The sequence below is a fragment of the Myxocyprinus asiaticus genome, chromosome 32 (genome assembly GCF_019703515.2).
Source record: "Myxocyprinus asiaticus isolate MX2 ecotype Aquarium Trade chromosome 32, UBuf_Myxa_2, whole genome shotgun sequence".
Classification (NCBI taxonomy): Eukaryota; Metazoa; Chordata; class Actinopteri; order Cypriniformes; family Catostomidae; genus Myxocyprinus; species Myxocyprinus asiaticus.
The window spans coordinates 8,039,099-8,057,914 of NC_059375.1; the positions used below are offsets into that span (position 1 = coordinate 8,039,099).

Genomic DNA, 18,816 nt, shown 5'->3' on the forward strand with positions numbered 1-18,816 from the left:
TAGCTGATCCCACAAGAGCTCAATGGGGTTAAGATCCATAACACTCTTTTCCAATTATCTGTTGTCCAATGTCTGTGTTTCTTTGCCCACTCTAACCTTTTCTTTTTGTTTTTCTGTTTCAAAAGTGTCTTTTTCTTTGCAATTCTTCCCATAAGGCCTGCATCCCTGAGTCTTCTCTTTACTGTTGTACATGAAACTGGTGTTGAGTGGGTAGAATTCAATGAAGCTGTCAGCTGAGGACATGTGAGGCATCTATTTCTCAAACTAGAGACTCTGATGTACTTATCCTCTTGTTTAGTTGTATATCTGGCCTTCAACATCTCTTTCTGTCCTTGTTAGAGCCAGTTGTCCTTTGTCTTTGAGGACTGTAGTGTACACTTTTGTATGAAATCTTCAGTTTTTTTAGCAATTTCAAGCATTGTATAGCCTTCATTCCTCAAAATAATGATTGACTGAAGAGTTTCTAGAGAAAGCTGTTTCTTTGTTTGCCATTTTTGACCTAATATTGACCTTAAGACATGCCAGTCTATTGCATACTGTGGCAACTCAAAAACAAACACAAAGACAATGTTAAGCTTCATTTAACGAACCAAATAGCTTTCAATTGTGTTTGATATAATGGCAAGTGATTTTTCTAGTACCAATAACATTAGTAATTTAGCATGATTACTCAAGGATAAGGTGTTGGAATGATGCCTGCTGGAAATGGGCCCTGTCTAGATTTGATCAAAAATGACTTTTTTCAAATAGTGATGGTGCTGTTTTTTTACATCAGTAATGTCCTGACTATACTTTGTGATCAGTTGAATGCCACTTTGGTGAATTAAAGTACCAATTTCTTTCAGAAACAGCAAAATCTGTACATTATTCCAAACTTATGGCCCCCAGTGTATACTAGTATACAGAGTTTGCAACATGTACTGTATACTGTACAGTGTCCCCAAAATTTTTTGACATTTAAGCCACGTGAATGTCGTTGCATTAGAAAAAGTGTGAAACCAAGTGGCACTTATGTATAATATAGATAGCACAAGCACACTTTTTAGTGTTCTGTTAGGTTTAAAATGATAAAAACAATAGATAGACTATTGTCATCCATTAGACTGTTCAAAATGAAGACAAAGTATTTGGACACTTTCTTGTTGTTTGATATTTTGCTGTCTAATGCAATGAAATTCATGCATGCAAGTGTAGCTTAAGTATCCAAATATGTTTTGGAGCTACTTTAGACTGTATTAATTATACAGAGATTTGACTAATGTAGACATAATAATTGGTCACAGTCATGTATAAAATGCAACTATTCTAGCATACTCTAAAATGTAGAGTCTGTAAAGACTGACCTTAAATTACTTGCTGTTTCATTTGTTGTGTTCTCAGATTGTTAAGAGTGGTCGCAGCATGCCCAACATCCTGGATGACATCATTGCCTCTGTGGTAGAGAACAAGATCCCGGCAGGCCGCGGTACCAAGCTGAACTTGAAGCCCGAGCCAGTCGAGGAGCCCAAAGCCGAGAGGAAGAAACCAGTGGAAGAGCCGCCCAAACTGTATGCTGACATCCCCCACTGTTGGCTGTACGAACGCAGGCTGCTGTGGCTCAAAGACCATCGCAACAACAACAACTGGAAACTCTTCAGGGAGTGCTGGAAACAAGGGCAGGTCTGTCAAACAAAGCCTTTATATAGATTTTAAATCTCTACATTTTATATTACATTTTAACTTGGGTTTCACCATGAAAATAGCCATGGAAGCTTGGATGCCGATTAATTCACAAAACAAACAAACATTACTTTCTGTTCTGTTGGAGCCGTGGTGCAACAGTTAGCACAAAATCTATTTAAAGGCCTGTCCAGACCTGTTTGCCAGACCTGTCCTTGTCTGTCTCTTTCTTCTGCGCTAGCGTCTATACTATTTTAGCTACTCTTGGAACTTGGCAGTGTGGTCCTGCAGATATTGTTGACTTTTGTTTGACAAACTGCTTATGTTCCTCATTTGTAAGTCGCTTTGGATAAAAGCGTCTGCTAAATGTAAATATGTTCTGATGCATTGAGCCTTTGTTCTCTTGCGGTTGACATGAGTTTGAAACGCAGCATTTCCTGATCCCATCTCCCCATCACTGTCGTATCTCTACTATACCTGTCAATAAAAGTGGTAAAAACGACCAAAGAAAATCTCAGGTAGTTTCTTATTTAGTGGTTTAGGACTCTCCTCCTGTCCAGAATACCCACTGTTTCCCTTTCAGTCAGTCAGGATAATCCTAATAATCCACTATCTACTGCTCAGAGGTTGCACTATAAATAATCCTCACTCACTTTGATGGACTAGAATGTAAAATTTCCATCATGGTCTATTTTAATCCTTGTTTTTTTTTTATTTCCTTTATAATTGTATAGGCATATTTCGTTTGTGTATGGGTCAATGACGTAAGACTAATTGTTTGTCCGGATCTATTCATTTTTCAAAAATACATAAAAGATGTAATTCACACAAAACAATTACTTGAAAACACCTCTACTATGATGAAGTCATTTTATTTTTTCTAGGTCTTAAAATCAAAAACGTCTAAGAGGTGTTAACAATCTGGGAACAGTCTTATTAAAAATTTAAATTCTTGAAAATAAAAATGTTAGCATAAGAAGTTCGGAATAATCTTTTATTATTTTTCCTAAAAAAATAAGCAGTGAAACCAAATCACTTTTATTATCACACAACCATATACACAAGTGCGATAGTGTGTGAAATTCTTGGGTGCAGTTCCGAGCAACATAGTAGTCGTGGCAGTGATGAGACATATACCAATGTACAATAAACTTCAGATTTACACAACACAATTTAAAAACTAATATACACATAATTACACACAACACAATATACAAATAATAACACACAATATACATTATACAATACACACAATACAGAATACACATTATACAATAAAAAATAGTATATATAGTATATATAAAATGTACAGTAGTATTGTATTGTACTGTATTGACATTCAGGCTGTCAGTTGATAGTCAGTTGCCAGTGTGATGTCAAGAGAGATATAATTATGACAGTCCAGTGTGAGATAATAAGATTAATAAAGTGCAGTGCTGATGTATATTGATCGTGAGAGATCAAGAGTTCAAAAGTCTGATTGCTTGGAGGAAGAAGCTGTCATGAAGTCTGCTGGTGCGGGTCCTGATGCTGCGATACCGCCTGTCTGATGGTAGCAATGAGAGCAGCCCATGGCTCAGGTGGCTGGAGTCTCTGATGATCCTCCAAGCTTTTTTCACACACCGCCTGGTATATATGTCCTGGAGGGAGGGAAGCTCACCTCCGATGATGTGTCTGGCATTTCGCACCACCCTTTGCAGGGCTTGCGGTTGTGGGCGGTGCTATTGCCGTACCAGGCGGAGATGCAGCCAGTCAGGATGCTCTCTACAGTGCTGGTGTAGGACCATGTGAGGATGTGGCAGTTCATTCCAAACTTCCTCAGCCATCTCAGGAAGAAGAGGCGCTGATGAGCCTTCTTCACAACGGCCTCAGTGTGGACAGACCATGTGAGTTCCTCAGTGATGTGGACACCCAGGAACTTGAAGTTGCTGACTCTCTCCACTGGTGCTCCATTGATGGTGATGGGACTCTGTTCTCTTTCTCTACTCCTGAAGTCCACCACAAGCTCATTTGTCTTACTGATGTTGAGGGAGAGGTCGTGCTCCTGACACCAGCGTGTCAGATTGTGCACCTCTTCTCTGTAGGCTGTTTCATCATTGTCAATGATCAGACCTACCACCGTCGTATCATCAGCAAACTTAATGATGGCATTGGAGCTGTGTGTTGCCACACAGTCATGTGTGTACAGGGAGTACAGTAGTGGGCTGAGAACACAGCCCTGTGGGGCTCCAGTGTTGAGGGTCACTGATGAGGAGATGTTACTGTGCATTCTAACCACCTGGCGTCTGCTTGACAGGAAGTCCAGGATCCAGCTGCACAGTGAGCTGTTTAAGCCCAGAGCCCGGAGTTTCTCATCAAGCTTGGAGGGCACTATGGTGTTGACTGCTGAGCTGTAGTCTACAAACAGCATTCTCACATAAGTGTTCCTTTTTTCCAGGTGGGAGAGAGCAATGTTTATTGTAGATGCAATGGCATCATCAGTGGAGCGGTTGTTGCGGTATGGGTCCAGTGATGGAGGCAGCACAGAGCAGATGTAATCTCTGATTAGTCTCTCAAAGCATTTGCTGATGATGGGGGTCAGAGCAACAGGATGCCAGTCATTTAAGCTAGTGATTTTGGATTGTTTTGGTACAGGCACAATGGTGGATGTTTTAAAGCATGTGGGAACTACAGACAAAGAGAGGGAAAGGTTGAAAATGTCCGTAAAAACACCAGCCAGTTGGTTCACGCACACTCTGACGCGGCCCGGAATGCCGTCTGGACCCGAGGCTTTACGGATATTCACCCGTCGGAAGGATCGGGTTACATCCGCTACAGAGACGGAGAGTGAATTAACCTCTGTAGCTTCGGCCGCGAGAGCTCTCTCTGCGAGGGCGGTGTTATTTCCCTCGAAATGTGCATAAAAAGTATTTAGCTCATCTGCCTGTTAGCCAAATGGTGGGTGGGGGAGGGATTTGTAGCCATCCCGGAAGGAAGAGTAGCAATGGTCCAAAACCCGGTCCCCTCGTGTGTTAAAACTGATATGTTGGTGGTATTTTGGTGCGATTGATTTGAGATCGGCTTTGTTAAAGTCCTCGGTCACAATGAACGCGGCCTCAGGGTGCACGGTTTCCTGCTTGCTTATAATCCCATACAGTTCCTTGAGTGCCCGGTCTGTGTCAGCTTGTTTCGGGATGTACACAGCTGTGATAATGACCGCTGTGAATTCCCTCGGTAGCCAGAATGGTCGACACAGAAGCATGAGAAATTCCAGATCAGGAGAGCAGAAAGACTTGATAGAATGTACATTCCTCTGATCACACCAGGATTTGTTGATCATAAAACATACACCACCACCTCTGCTTTTACCTGAGAGGTCTTTCGCTCTGTCTGCTCAGTGCACGGAGAACCCCGCTGGTTCGATGGCTGAGTCTGGAATCTCTGCAGACATACAAGTTTCTGTTAGGCAGATAATGCAGCAGTCCCTCGTCTCTCGTTGGAAAGAGATCCGCACTCTCAGCTCATGTTGTCCAGAGACTGAACATTTATATATATATATATATATATATATATATATATATATATATATATATATACACACCACGGGTCTGTTGAATGCTTGATTCTGATTGGTTCATGGACGTGTGTTCATAATGTGTGGTTTTCGCTCTCGGTGGGGTGCGTGGTGCGTGCGTGGTGTGTGCATGGATGCCGCAGAGAAAAGCGTGGGCTTCCACACGCGCTATGTCTCCAAGGTAACACGCTCAACAAGCCATGTGATAAGATGTGCGGATTGACGGTCTCAGACACGGACGCAACTGAGATTTGTCCTCCGCCACCCGGATTGAGGCGAGTCACTACGCCACCACAAGGACTTAGAGCGCACTGGGAATTGGGCATTCCAAATTGGGGAGAAAAAAAAAAAAAAATGGGAAATGCACAGCTATAAAGTAGTTCCAGGTCTTGACCCCATAACGGTTCCATATCACTTCTCCAAATTATTTCAGTTATTTTTAAGAGCCCTACAGGTTACCACAACAAAATAACAAATTAAAACTAAGTCATTGGTTGAAGTAAATCTGTTAAGAATGTCAAAACAATGTCTAAAATATCCTACATTTATTTCAGTTTCGGTTAAAAAGAGCCCTCACGCTCCCTCGTCTCCCCCGTACTTACACTCGCTCACACGCATGCGCGCGCACACATTTGCACACGCACACAAACACCCGCATGCACTACCTTTTTATTCCAGTGCCGAAAAGCAGCACATCCTCCGTTGCTAGTTCTAACGTGATGTTTTTTAATTAGTAACGAAGGCTTGAGCTGTATCAAAGCTAGATACACTTGATCAATACAACAGTTTCTATATTATCTGAAATATCTGTGGGAAACACCCTCGCACTCCCCCTCTCACACTCCCACACTCGTGGACACACTGACATTATATGCATAACGCACACACTTAAGGCCCAAACATACTTGTGAGAGAAAAACAGAGTCGTCATGTCAGCGCACTCCTGCATCTCAGTGGGGGTGAAAAAAGTTATTAAGATTTACAGCGGGAATATGGCTACATGCATCTTGGCGATTTTGAAGTGATGCTACTTCTGACGAGAGCTGCAACAAATAAAGGTAATCCCAGAAGCAAAATATCTCATTTTCTCAGTTTCTCTCTTTCGATCCCTCAAATACAAACTCACACACTAACTCACACACACACGCACAAATGCACTAACTTGTTACTCCAGTAAGTCCTCCAGTAAAGCAGCACAAGCCTCGCAGTCCTCCGTTGCTAGTTATAAATTTACGTTTTCGAATTAGCAACGAAGGTTTGAGCTGTATTAAAGCAGGATGCTGAATCTGTGGCGAAAAAAGTAGTTCCTCTCATAAGAGCGTTTTAGGGACAAAAACCTGAAAATGTCTTGAGATAAAACCCTGAACAATGTCTTAAGGTGTGGTAACCGTAGTATAAGCAGAATAGTAAGCGAGGTGGCATTACCAACTCAGGTGTGCATTATGTTTAAACAATTCAATGGTCCGTCATCAATTATTACTTATATATATTATTATTATTATTATTATTAATGTTTTTAATGTTTAAAAAACTTTTGTCTTTTTTTAAGTCTATTTAAAAAAAAGTTAATAATTGAGAAAAAACTTTTTTGAAATTTTCTGAAAGTGTATTTAAAAAGTAAAGAAATTATTTAATACCTTTTACTTCGTTACACTACTTGACATTTTGTTATGATAATATTTTTTGGTAGAAAATGCTATAAATGTTTTTCAAAATATTTATAAAACCAGCATGGTAACAAAGATTATATTTATGCAAACTTGACACAGATTTTGATTTTTAAAAGATTTCTGTTTTATCATCTCGGACAACCCGTTTTGTCAAGGGACCTGGATGTAGATTTTATACCTTCTTAATATAGCCAACATTTTCAATAATAAAAATTACTTTTCATAGCCTATTGCAGTGATTCCCAGTCAAGGGTATGTGAAAAGAATTGGATTTTGCTATGTTGAACCTAACAAAATCACACGTATGGCTGAAAATAAAAAAAATTAAATTAGGGATGGGTAAAAATATAAATTTTCCAATTGATCGTGATCTTCATTTGAACAATCCCCAATATTGATATTTTACTCTATTCGAAGTTTGGCACCAGCATCTTTTTATTGCGTGTTGAGAGTAAAAGTTTGGTTTGACACGTCATGTGTAATGTGTGTCCAGAGATTAAAAAGCTAAAGATGTGACCAAAATTATGAAAAAGTAATGATAAAGTTTCATAATGTACCAAGTTAGAAGGTCCACTTTTATAATTAACAGCATTTGTTTCCTATGTAAGCAAAATGGACATTATAACTAAAATAAACCCTAAATATAATTTATTACTATCATTAATAATATTCTATATTAATGATAATATTAAATTGTCTTAGATACATATCTTTGGTTTTGTGTCGATGAAGGGGTACTTCAGCCTAACTGATGGTGCTGTGGGGGTACTTACGGCAAAAAAGTTGGGAAATACTGGCCTGTTGTAGTTTTTTGTGTGTGTGTGTGTGTGTGTGCGCATATCTTCCTAGACCTATAGTTGCTTACCTTAAGTAATCCATTTGTCTCACACAAGCATATCCAGCTTCATGTATGGTGTTTTACAGTGTTCATACTTTAGTGAGAAATAATTAAGACCTATATCATGCAAGTTTTACCCAATATTTGTGTGTGCTGTGTATCTTTATGCTTATTAGAGTATGGTGTGCATATTAAAGTTGTTAGCGTAGCATCACATATACCCAGCATTTGGTACATTATTCATGCATTAGTGGAAATCATTTAGAGCCATATCATTTACAAGTCATTGTGTATGTTCACATCTACTTCAGCTGATAGCTGTTTCCTTTCCCTGATATACATTGTCATTCACTTAGCATTACACATACATGTACAGTGGATGTCAAAGAGAGAAAGGCACCATAAGTTACTGTCCACTTTTTTAGTGTATACTTCACACAGGCCATTATAGGCGCTAAGTGCATTGATGCTTTCAAAGACAATACCCGAGTCTCTTCACGGATGCAGCACAATGTACTTCCTTTAGGATGAAATCTGATTGTCGCTAATGGTATACAATAGAACTGTGAGGTTGAAACCTGAAGGCATAGTTCCTCTGACACATTATCTTTGTTCAGAAGCTGGTGCTCAGACAGAAGAGAGTAGAATTCGTGCCCCTCTGGGTTTGAACCGCACTTCCTGTTCCAAGATGACATTTATTGACCCTTGTTCAGTGGAGCATGAGTTTACAGCTCTGCAGGAAATATAGTGACACCATAAAGTGTGGGTCTCCCGATAAGTGGGCTCTGTTCCAAACCTTAGTGAGCTGCCTACATAGGCAGCATTTAAAGACATCATAGGTAGGCATTATAATTACGCTGCTTTCTAAGATACCTCAAACTGTAAATTCAGTCAATTCAATTCAAACTGTATTTATATCAATTATAAATTAAAATCTGCCATGAGTAATTTGTTGCCTATGTAGTGCATTCCAAATCGGTCACTTATGAGCTGATCCATTTCAGCTAGGATGTTGCCTTAAAAGGCACTTGCCTATGAAGGCAGTAGACAGCATGGCGGCTCACTAGGTTTTGGAACAGAGCAATAGACACATTTTTAAGGGAGTGCCAACCTTGCAGGTAGTATTTTTTGGGCCAAGCTGTTGCATATCCCAGTCTGTATTTTGGCTTTTCAGTGCTGAGGGTGGTTGTACATGTTTGCTTACATAAATGAAAACATGACATGTTGTTTGTTTGACACGTTTTCTCAGAGGCTAGTTTTATACCCCAGTTTATTAATAACAAACTCTTTCACCAATCAGTTCATGTAAACATTACTTTTAATCTTACCACTTAAAGTAATCTATATTACGATCTCACTTTTTCTTTTTAACCACACTGTTTTAAGAAATTCTTATTTGTGGTTGTGATCTCAGCTGTCATTAAAAGGTCATTTCCTGTGGTGATGTTGCAGCCTGTGCTGGTCTCTGGGGTGCACAAGAAACTCAACGCTAGCCTGTGGAAAGCCGAGTCCTTCAACCTAGAGTTTGCTGACCACCAGGGGGACCTCTTGAACTGCAAAGATGGAGTAATGTCTAACTCAGGCGTCAAGGAATTCTGGGATGGCTTTGAGGATCTCACGAGTGAGTGTTATTTTGATGGTGTCATTTAAAGTAGACAAAGAAACAGTTATCACATTAATTGGTGTATTTCTAATTATGCTTGTCATGCTCTCTTTACAGAGCGTCCTAGGTCTAAAGACGGAGAAACTGTGGTGTATCGGCTGAAAGACTGGCCCTCTGGGGAGGAGTTTATGGCTTTGATGCCCTCCAGGTACCTTGTAAACACCAGAACACTTATTAATAATAAGCATGCTGGTGAGCTAGAGTAACGCTTAATTTACCAGCCAGAAACTTTAAAGTTAACATGAATTTATAATGGACCCTATTTAAACAATATATGTTTCTGGTTTTATAATGAATGATTGATTAGTACACGTTATTCCAAAGAAAAAGATTTTTGTCTTTTAAATATTTCATCAAAATGGTTTAGCAACTTTCCTTTTCGACTGATGACACCCAGGTTGCGCTTGCATTATGGTAATTCTAGCCAAATAGCTATTTAGGCATAGTTTTAGCTAGCTCACTTTTAGTTCTGACTTTAGTTCTGGCTCTGTTCTGCTGTCAAACACCCACTTTTCACTTTTCTCATTGAGTGTCCTGTTTCACCCCGAAATACCTCACATTACAGAAATAACATGGGTTAGGAATGCCATTTTATGTTGACCTTAAATGTTTAATTCTTGCGTTCTGAAAGGGCAATAACCAGATCTGCTTAGGTCTGAAATGTCTTGTTTTAATATGTGCTGTGATGACGTGCTTTAACGTGTTCATGTCATGTTTGTCTAGGTATGATGATCTCATGAAGAACCTCCCTATGCCAGAATATTCAGATCCAGAGGGAAACCTCAACCTGGCCTCCCATCTGCCCTCCTTCTTTGTGCGGCCAGACTTGGGCCCTCGTCTCTGCTGCGCTTACGGTATGCCAGCTCACTCTGGGACACATTTTTAGTTTGGTTTTAATTTTATGAGGGGCTTGCTGTATTTTCTGCATATGTTTAAAATATATCATTTCAGCACAATTTACATTCATGTTTTTATAGGTGAATCTCACAAAACTTGTCAAGAACATGTTTTGGTCATGTTTTATTTTACAAATGAATGGGGGAGAATGTGCTTAATTGCCATGAAAATAATGCCACAATGCAAATCTATGTTGCAAATATATTGTATGCAAAATATCTAATGAGTATAATTACAAATACAAAAACATTTAAAAGTAAAACCTGTGCAATCAGTAATAGGAATGTAAATGTAGCGTATGCAAAATATAATTTACTTTTTAGGGTTGAAATATGACCCAGACATGTTAACCCCTGTAGTGCACATTCAAATAAAAACAACAACAACAACAAAAAAACTAACTATTGCAATAAGCTTTAAGTGAATGGTGTTTATCCTGTGTCACAGGTGTGGCAGCATCTCAGGAGCAGGATTTCGGCACCGCTAACCTGCACATGGAGGTGTCGGACATTGTCAGCGTGCTGGTTTACGTAGGAGTGGCCAAGGGTAATGGCGTCCTCTCCAAAACGGGTAAGCCTGAGACCACACACAACTGCCAAATACCAATGTCCATTTACTAAACTTGCTCAGATCAATTGCTGGGGGAAAGCCGCTTCCTCAAGCACAAATCTTCCATAGCCCCCTCTACACTAGAGCTCACAGAAAAAAAAACGTAAAAGAACCTACCTTAGAAACATTGAAATGTGAGGCTTGCATCTGGAAGGATTTTCTCCCTGCCTTTACATGGCCAGACAAATTCATAGGAATGAATGTGTGAAAAATGAATTCAAAGTGAGATGTTTCACTTTTAAAAGGGCACATATTCTACACAATTGTAGCATTTTATTTCTCTGAAGTCCACTTATAATGCAAGTCAAGGTTTCTTGATATTGGGAATGATTATATTCTTGTTTTGAAGAATATAATGATTTGTGTTTATAATTGAATAATTCATGCATCAGAAGTTTAAACAGTGTACCTGCGTAGTTCACTAGGACAGGCAGAGTTTCTTAATACTAAATCATGGTTGGTATGCAAATGTGGTCAGTCATATGTTAATGTGCTCATGGTTGTGATGTCATAACCATGACGATTTCTGAATGACATGGACATAGTTTCCAATTATGAAGTAAAAGTTGTAGTTCTGCAGCGTTCAATCTTAAAGGATTTTTTTTTTCAAGGACATTTTTTCCACTGGTCCACCCCTTTTCTCTCCTCCCGGCTGCGATCACCTTTCTATTTATATCCACTGTCTCATGAGCAGACACGAGGAGAATATATAAAAGCCAGACACCCACGCACACTCACCATTAATTTTTAAACATCGCTCTATCTTCAAACGAGAATGCCACATCCTTCCAGCGAGCTTGTCTTTATAATAAATTAAGCTGATTGTATGATATGTTTTCTGTGTGTGTGACAACATTAATGTGTTTACGCCAAACCACACAGGAGTGCTAAAGAGGTTGGAGGAGGAAGATATGGATGACAATGTGAAGAAAAGATTAAAGGACTCGAGTGAGACTCCCGGAGCCTTGTGGCACATCTACACGAGCAAAGATGGCGAGAAGATTACAGAGTTTTTGCACAAGGTTATTTCCATTTGATTTCTCCTCCTGATCTTGAAATAATATAGTGCATCATTGCAGTGACGCATTCTGGTGATCTCGCTCAGTGAGTGTCCTTACAAAACCTCTTGTCCTGGCAGGAGTTTTATAGGAAAAATTGAATTGCTGTCCTTTCTGTTAACAGAGTGCCAAGTTCAAAGGCTTTGTTGTCATGTAGGAAATGTCTCAGACATTTCAATGAAATGACCTGAGTTTCCCAGAGTTAGTTTAAAAAAAAAAAAAAAAAAAAAAACATTGTTTAAAGTGTTAGTTAATCCAAAAGGGAAATATCTGTCATTTGTTCATCCTCATGTTATTCCAAAGCTGGATGACTTTCCTTCCTCCGTGTATATGGTGACCAGGGGATGTAAAAAAAAAAAAAATAATAAAAATTAAAAAAATAACACTATATCTTTTTCCACTGATGATCTTTCATACAATTTAAGGCTGGCTATTGACACAGATTTCCATATTAAATTAGATTTTGATTTACAAGCTTTCGATTCAAATTTGGATTCAATTTTATTAGATTCCGATTAATTTGTGTACATTTCAGTTATAATTAGGGCTTGGAATTTTTTTTTTAATTAATGCAAATAATGCAGTAGTGTTTTTTTTATTTTATTTATTTTTTTAGCACAAAATCTGATTGTGTGGAGCAGTAACCCTTATTCATTACGCATGACACATGGCATAATAAGAAACATGGGAGCGGATTTACTGTACAGAGAATAGAGGCTTCACCCGCAAGTGGTGAGCCAGGTGTGGGTGAGATACGGGCAAGCTGCTGTATCGCTTTGCATCGCCAGAAACACTCACTCACTGTCATCAGAACCAGTGTCAAAAATAAAATAGCTTGAGAGAGAGACCCAGCATGTGTGTGATAGGAACTGAATGGCAGCCAGAGAAAAAAGATTTTAGATTGTAAACTTTATTTTTTATATCTGTATGTATAGTGTCTTATAATGTGTTGGCAATGTGCACTTAAGTTTCTCTTGCCAATAATGCTTGATATGAATTGAATCTGCCCATTTGATCCTATTATTAAAAAATATTTCCCAACTTTTAATTACAGCATATCCAATGATTTTTATACCTGTAAAATTGTGTCTTATTAACTATTTGCAAAAAACTGAACATTTTAACATGTACATTTTTAAATAATTAAAATAAATAACCAATAACAATAACCAATTTCTTGCAGATTCTTTCAGATAAGTATAAAGTTAATGTATTTATAATTATATTTGAATGTTTGTTTTAAGGTACCATGATTAATCACACAAACACAAAACTCTGTGATTAAAAATTTGTAATCAATTTACAGCCCTAGTTATAATATTAATTTTGCCTACAAATGAAAGAAACCTTCTAACTTTGTACATTATGTAAATATTAGTTTTAAAAATTAACAGCGCCCAAACTATGCAGTTCAATTGCTATTTATTAAAAAAAGATAAGTAATAATCAACACAACCAAAAATCATCACAATATAAACATACATTGTAAGTAATGTTGTCACAATACCAAAATGTATGTAGTTATGTAATTTTCGATACCACAACAAAAAATCATTTAGTGTAAACACTGACATATTAGACAGCGTCAGACAATTATTATTATTATAATTTTATTTCTTTTTTTGCTTTTACCCTGTTGTTTACAGTCACAAGACATAACTGACATTAACTGTGCTTACATTAATACCTCACCAAGACAGGCATTTTGAATTGTATTTTACTGTTTACGCAAGATCAACCATTGGTTGTCTTGCTATCTACTTAATGAGCACCTCTGGCATGAAGTGAAAGGTCAGTCTTGTGATTATAAGAAACAAAATCAGGAGTGTTCAAATAAAAAACTCACTATTTATAAGAAAATATTTTTACTCCTCTAATACATTTCAAATACAGCACCTTTAGACATTTCTCGCAAAACCAGATGTGGCGCACCAGAGACCTTCAGTGGAAGGAAAGACTTTCAGTGACCTCTAATTAAGTTTCCTCTGTTTCCGCACAAAGCAATTGCATGGGTTCAGAAGATTTGGAAGATAGCGCACATATTGAATGGACTACTTTTATGGTTATTTAATGGTCTCTTGGAGTTTTCCAGCCCCTAAATGTTTCAGTTGTGCTAAAAAAGAATTTCACCATCTGTATTCTGTGGAAGAAAGTCATTCCTTAAATATGAAAGTTGTAACATTCTCCGATAATAAACATAATTTTTCGGTTATCTATGAACCGCAATGAGCCAACACTGCTAGAGTTCGACTTGTGTTGGATAATGTTTGCATTCTCTTAAATAAGAGTAATCATGTAATGTTATTTTTTATTGTTATTAGTACTGTATTTTTACTTTGGGTGCTATGTTTTTGTCTGCTGTCTATTGACTGTTTTAATGATGCTTTTGTAATTAATTTTTTCTGCCCAGGGACTACAGATGAAATTACGCTCTGTAGCTAATTCTGGGGCAGTCATCGAATGTCCACTGTCCCCGTCAAATAAACTACTAAATAAAAAATAAAAATAAAGAATATGATGTGCTTATTTAGGTTTTGTTTGTGTGTGTGATCTATTGTCTACACAGTGTTTCTTTCAACTCAATGTTTGTGTGTGTTTGGTTGTGACAGTTGGCGAAAGAGCAGGGTGTGGAGATCCTTGCGGATCATGACCCCATTCGTGAGCCGGGCTGGTACTTGAGCCGCAAGCTGCGTCAGCGGCTGTTGGATGAACATGGCATTCAGGGCTGGACTGTTGTGCAGTTTCTGGGAGATTCTGTCCTGATCCCCGCCGGAGCCCTGCACCAGGTCTTACAACACACAATCCTCTACTGTGATTGGTCAAATCACATGAATGATTGATATCTTTTGCACACAGCTAAACAAATGCTAACCTCAGTCTAGGCTCTCACAGCCTGACTTTTGACTGTCAGCATAAAATCTGGCCCAGTTTGCAGCTTATTTTTAGACATGAATAGATGACTGAAACATGTAGAGGCAGTCTGAGGCACACGTAAAACAACCAGCTGCAGTTTGCTTTTCATAGTTTCCTTCCTACATGACAAGACTCTAGGATATCTTGTTAAAGTGCTACTAAGCACCTCGGAACTCTAAAGTATCTTTCTAAGATTTAATGACACTTGCTTGGCAAACAGTATTGGCAATGTCAATATTATGCTACAAATGCAGTTAATTGAGTTTCACTTATATTGAACATGGAACATTACTTTGAATTATGTCATATTTGCATAATCAAATGCATTAGATACAGTATATGATGGTATTAGTGATATAATGTGGCCATGTATGATGAAACACCTTGAACAATTGCAGGCTAATTTTCATTCAGACAAACACACATTGGAGTATGTACATCCTGTATGTGATCAACACACACTTATGTTTGTCTGTGTGTCATTTGTACAGGTGCAGAACCTTCACAGCTGCATCCAGGTGATCAATGACTTTGTATCTCCGGAGCATGTGGTGCATTCGTTCCACTTAACCCAGGAACTGAGGTCCTCCAAAGAGGAAATTAACTATGAAGATAAGCTACAGGTAGAATTAAAACACACCATCTCTTCAATCTCAATACATCCTTACTGAATAGATCACAGAAACAGACCACAGACAAAAATGGATATGGATCAGAAATACTGTAGCTCTGCCTCTGTTCCAACTCTCACACTGTATCTGTTCTCTGTCTCTTATAAATCTGTTTCATCACCTGCATCCAGAACATCTGTATTGATAATAGAATTCTGTGGTACAGAATTTTTGGGATAAAATGGCTGCCTACTTTAACTTGCTAAGACTAATTTCACAGCTAACATTTTATGTACCCTAAATACACACAATTAAAACATTTTTTTACACTTGTCTATTTTACAATGGCTTACCCCTCTGGGGTCTGAGGGTGTTTTTGGGCCCTGGAGAAGTTTTGACATGCCTTGACATTTGTGCTTTTTTCAGTTGCTTAAAAACATATTAATGGCTAAAGTCTGATAACACTGTATTCAGCACAAACTGGGCTACAATAATATGTGAACAACATGTATGTACATGTTTGTATTTTTGAGAAAATAACGTTTATGCGTGGTTTTTGAAAAAAAGTCACTGAAATAAGGCCATATAACACATACTAAACATTTGTTCACAAGACTTTTGAGAACTGGATCTTGTAGCCTAGAGCTTTTACTACAAAAATGATGTGAAAACCATCCTGATCACTCATTCATACAAAACAATATAATCATTTAACTTTTGTGAGACACTTTATGCGAGGAGGCGTGAATGATCATGAATATTGATGCAATTCACACCTGAGGAGACAAAGACCCCTCCCCTGGGAACAAAAGAAAATGTATTATTGGATATAGGGCATATACACAATATATATATAAAAAAATTCAGGATTCTTTGATGAATAGAAAGTTCAAAATAACAGCATTTATCTGAAATAGAAAACTTTTGTAACATTATAAATGTCTTTACTGTCACTTTTGATCAATATAATGCATCCTTGCTGAATAAAAGTATTAATTTATTTCCAATTTTTTTTTTTTTAATTCTTACTGACCCCAAACTTTTGAACGGTAGTGTATAATGTTACAAAAGCTTTGTATTTCAGATAAATGCTGTTATTTTGAACTTTCTATTCATCAAAGAATCCTGAAAAATATTGTACACAACTGTTTTCAACATTGATGATAATAAATGTTTCTTGAGCAAATCAGCATATTAGAATAATTTCTGAAGGATCATGTGACACTGAAGACTGCAGTAATGATGCTGAAAATTCAGCTATACATCACAGGAATAAATTGCATTTTAAAATATATATTATATATATATACATAAAACTTGCCTCGGGGGCGTTTACCATTTGCATTGATCGCCTCCGGTATGTACCATATGAATAGCGCCCTCTGTGCGTGGGTGTGATTATATTAGGGATAATTAGATGAGCCAGGAGAAACTGTACATCGCTTTGTTTCATACAGATTACATTGCAGGAGAATATTTGTTTTACATTTCAATTGTTTTATTTAAAAGTAGACATTTTAAGCTTTCTTTAGACATATGTTTCATGTTTGTGTGATAAGTATTCGCAGAGTTTCACTTCATTTTTTGACGTGTTTCAGAAAGATGCTCGCGGAGACAGAGACGGCTGAAAGCGCACCCTGTTTATTTTCTTTATTTTACAAAAGCACAAGGTTCTGTTGTTATTGTGAGTGCGCACAAATAAAAGTAGACCCTTTATAGTTTCTAATGATGTCTTACACTTATCTGTATGCCCAAAATTGGAGTATTTTAAGTTGTTTCCGCTGTTATGAGGAAAAAAATCCAGCAGGACATGCCGGCGACCCCTGAGGGTTAACGTGTATAGTCAGAACTATCTGTTTTGGAATGGAACGCAGATTTGGTGCAGGTCACTTTTATGCTTTGTTTTCATGTTTAACAGCAGAACCTTTCATTGGTGGTGATGTAGATTTTGTTTATAGTTTTTCAGCACTGAAGTCTGGTCTTTGTGCAGTAAATCAGTGGTAGGCTACAGATAATTACTGTCATTACTCTTGAAAATAGACACCTCACAATTCATACACATTTAATGTTTATATTTTCAGTCAGTTCAATTCATCAGTTGCCATGCAATTTTAGATTTCACTCTTTCAGTCTTTCTCCCCTCTGGGTCTGTATTTAACTGGATTCTAACAGCCTGCTGTCTGTCTCTCTCAGGTCAAGAACATCTTTTACCACTGTGTGAAGGATGCTGTTGGAACATTAAAGAGGTGCTGTGCAGAGGAGGAGGAGGAAGAGGAGACGAACTCATGACACACCCTCCCTCATCTGCCCACGACCGCCCGTCAATATTTTACCCGAAATATGCACACTAACGCTCACATCATGTACCTCCAGTGCCAAGCAGAGTAAACACCAGGAAACTGTATTTATTTGTTACTGAAACCACAGCAGTATAGCAGCCCATCAGGATGACTGTGATTGACACAAACACATCTGAAGATAATCCGACGGCACCGCTGTCCCGGCTAGTATTTGTTTGACTGTTTGATTCTTTTGTTCTTTCATACTGTATAGTTTCAGTGGAAATTTGTATTTATTTTTAAGAGTTCTGCACTCGAGATTCGAGATCAAATAAATGTAAATGTGACTTGTACAGTTTGCTAATGGATTTCTGATGCCACTCACTACTTTGGAGACTTGGAGTTACTGTGAGAGAGATCAGCCATCTCGTGTCCTCATGCCATAACTTTTGAGAAAAATGAACTGCCAAACAATTGTATAAATTGTAAAGTTCTATTATGTAAAGAAAGACTTAACACACTTCAGCATTTTATTAAGAAGTATTCACTGTAAAATTCAGACATTTAAGAAAACAAAGTTGTAATTTATTTAAGAAAATTGTCTCATTTCTTTCTCCTTTCTATGTTAAGATTTACTATGGAGAACTTTTGAAGTTCAATGAAAAAAAGGAAATCGTACTATGCTGTGTAAATATATACATATATACATTCACTGATGTATTTTTTTAAAACATGGCTTGCTTCAATTTCAAATTTTAAAGTGCAAGTGTTACATGCTTTGTACATTGAAGTTCAAAGGGGTTTTACATTTTCCATTAAAATGGATTTATCAAATAACCGCCTGCCTTTTGTCTTATCAAGCTGGCAGAGACATTCGAACAAATTAAAAGTTACAGTCCTCTAATTTGATTGGACAAACGGTGTGCTGATATTAAGGCCATGTCCACACTTAACTGTTTAATTTTAAAAATTCATCTTCATTTTCGAAGTCTCAGTCTTCGAGGGCAGTTTTACTATGGAGTAAAAGGCGTAAACGTAGCAATTTTTTTTAAGTAAACGTTTATAG

At 37.7% G+C, this 18,816-nt stretch overlaps 1 protein-coding gene across 3 annotated transcripts in view; it reads left to right on the forward strand.

The window, feature by feature from the left end:
• Positions 1–18,587, forward strand: part of LOC127422901 (probable JmjC domain-containing histone demethylation protein 2C) — a 244,566-nt gene extending 225,979 nt beyond the window's left edge. For all 3 annotated transcript variants that reach the window (XM_051666731.1, XM_051666732.1, XM_051666733.1), the window contains 9 exons: positions 1,381–1,659; positions 9,173–9,341; positions 9,441–9,531; positions 10,107–10,237; positions 10,728–10,850; positions 11,772–11,911; positions 14,557–14,733; positions 15,352–15,483; positions 17,665–18,587. In XM_051666731.1, the coding sequence (XP_051522691.1) occupies positions 1,381–1,659; positions 9,173–9,341; positions 9,441–9,531; positions 10,107–10,237; positions 10,728–10,850; positions 11,772–11,911; positions 14,557–14,733; positions 15,352–15,483; positions 17,665–17,760 (1,338 nt within the window). In that variant the 3' untranslated portion in view covers positions 17,761–18,587. The remainder of the gene's footprint in view (positions 1–1,380; positions 1,660–9,172; positions 9,342–9,440; positions 9,532–10,106; positions 10,238–10,727; positions 10,851–11,771; positions 11,912–14,556; positions 14,734–15,351; positions 15,484–17,664) is intronic.
• Positions 18,588–18,816: the final 229 nt, after the last annotated feature.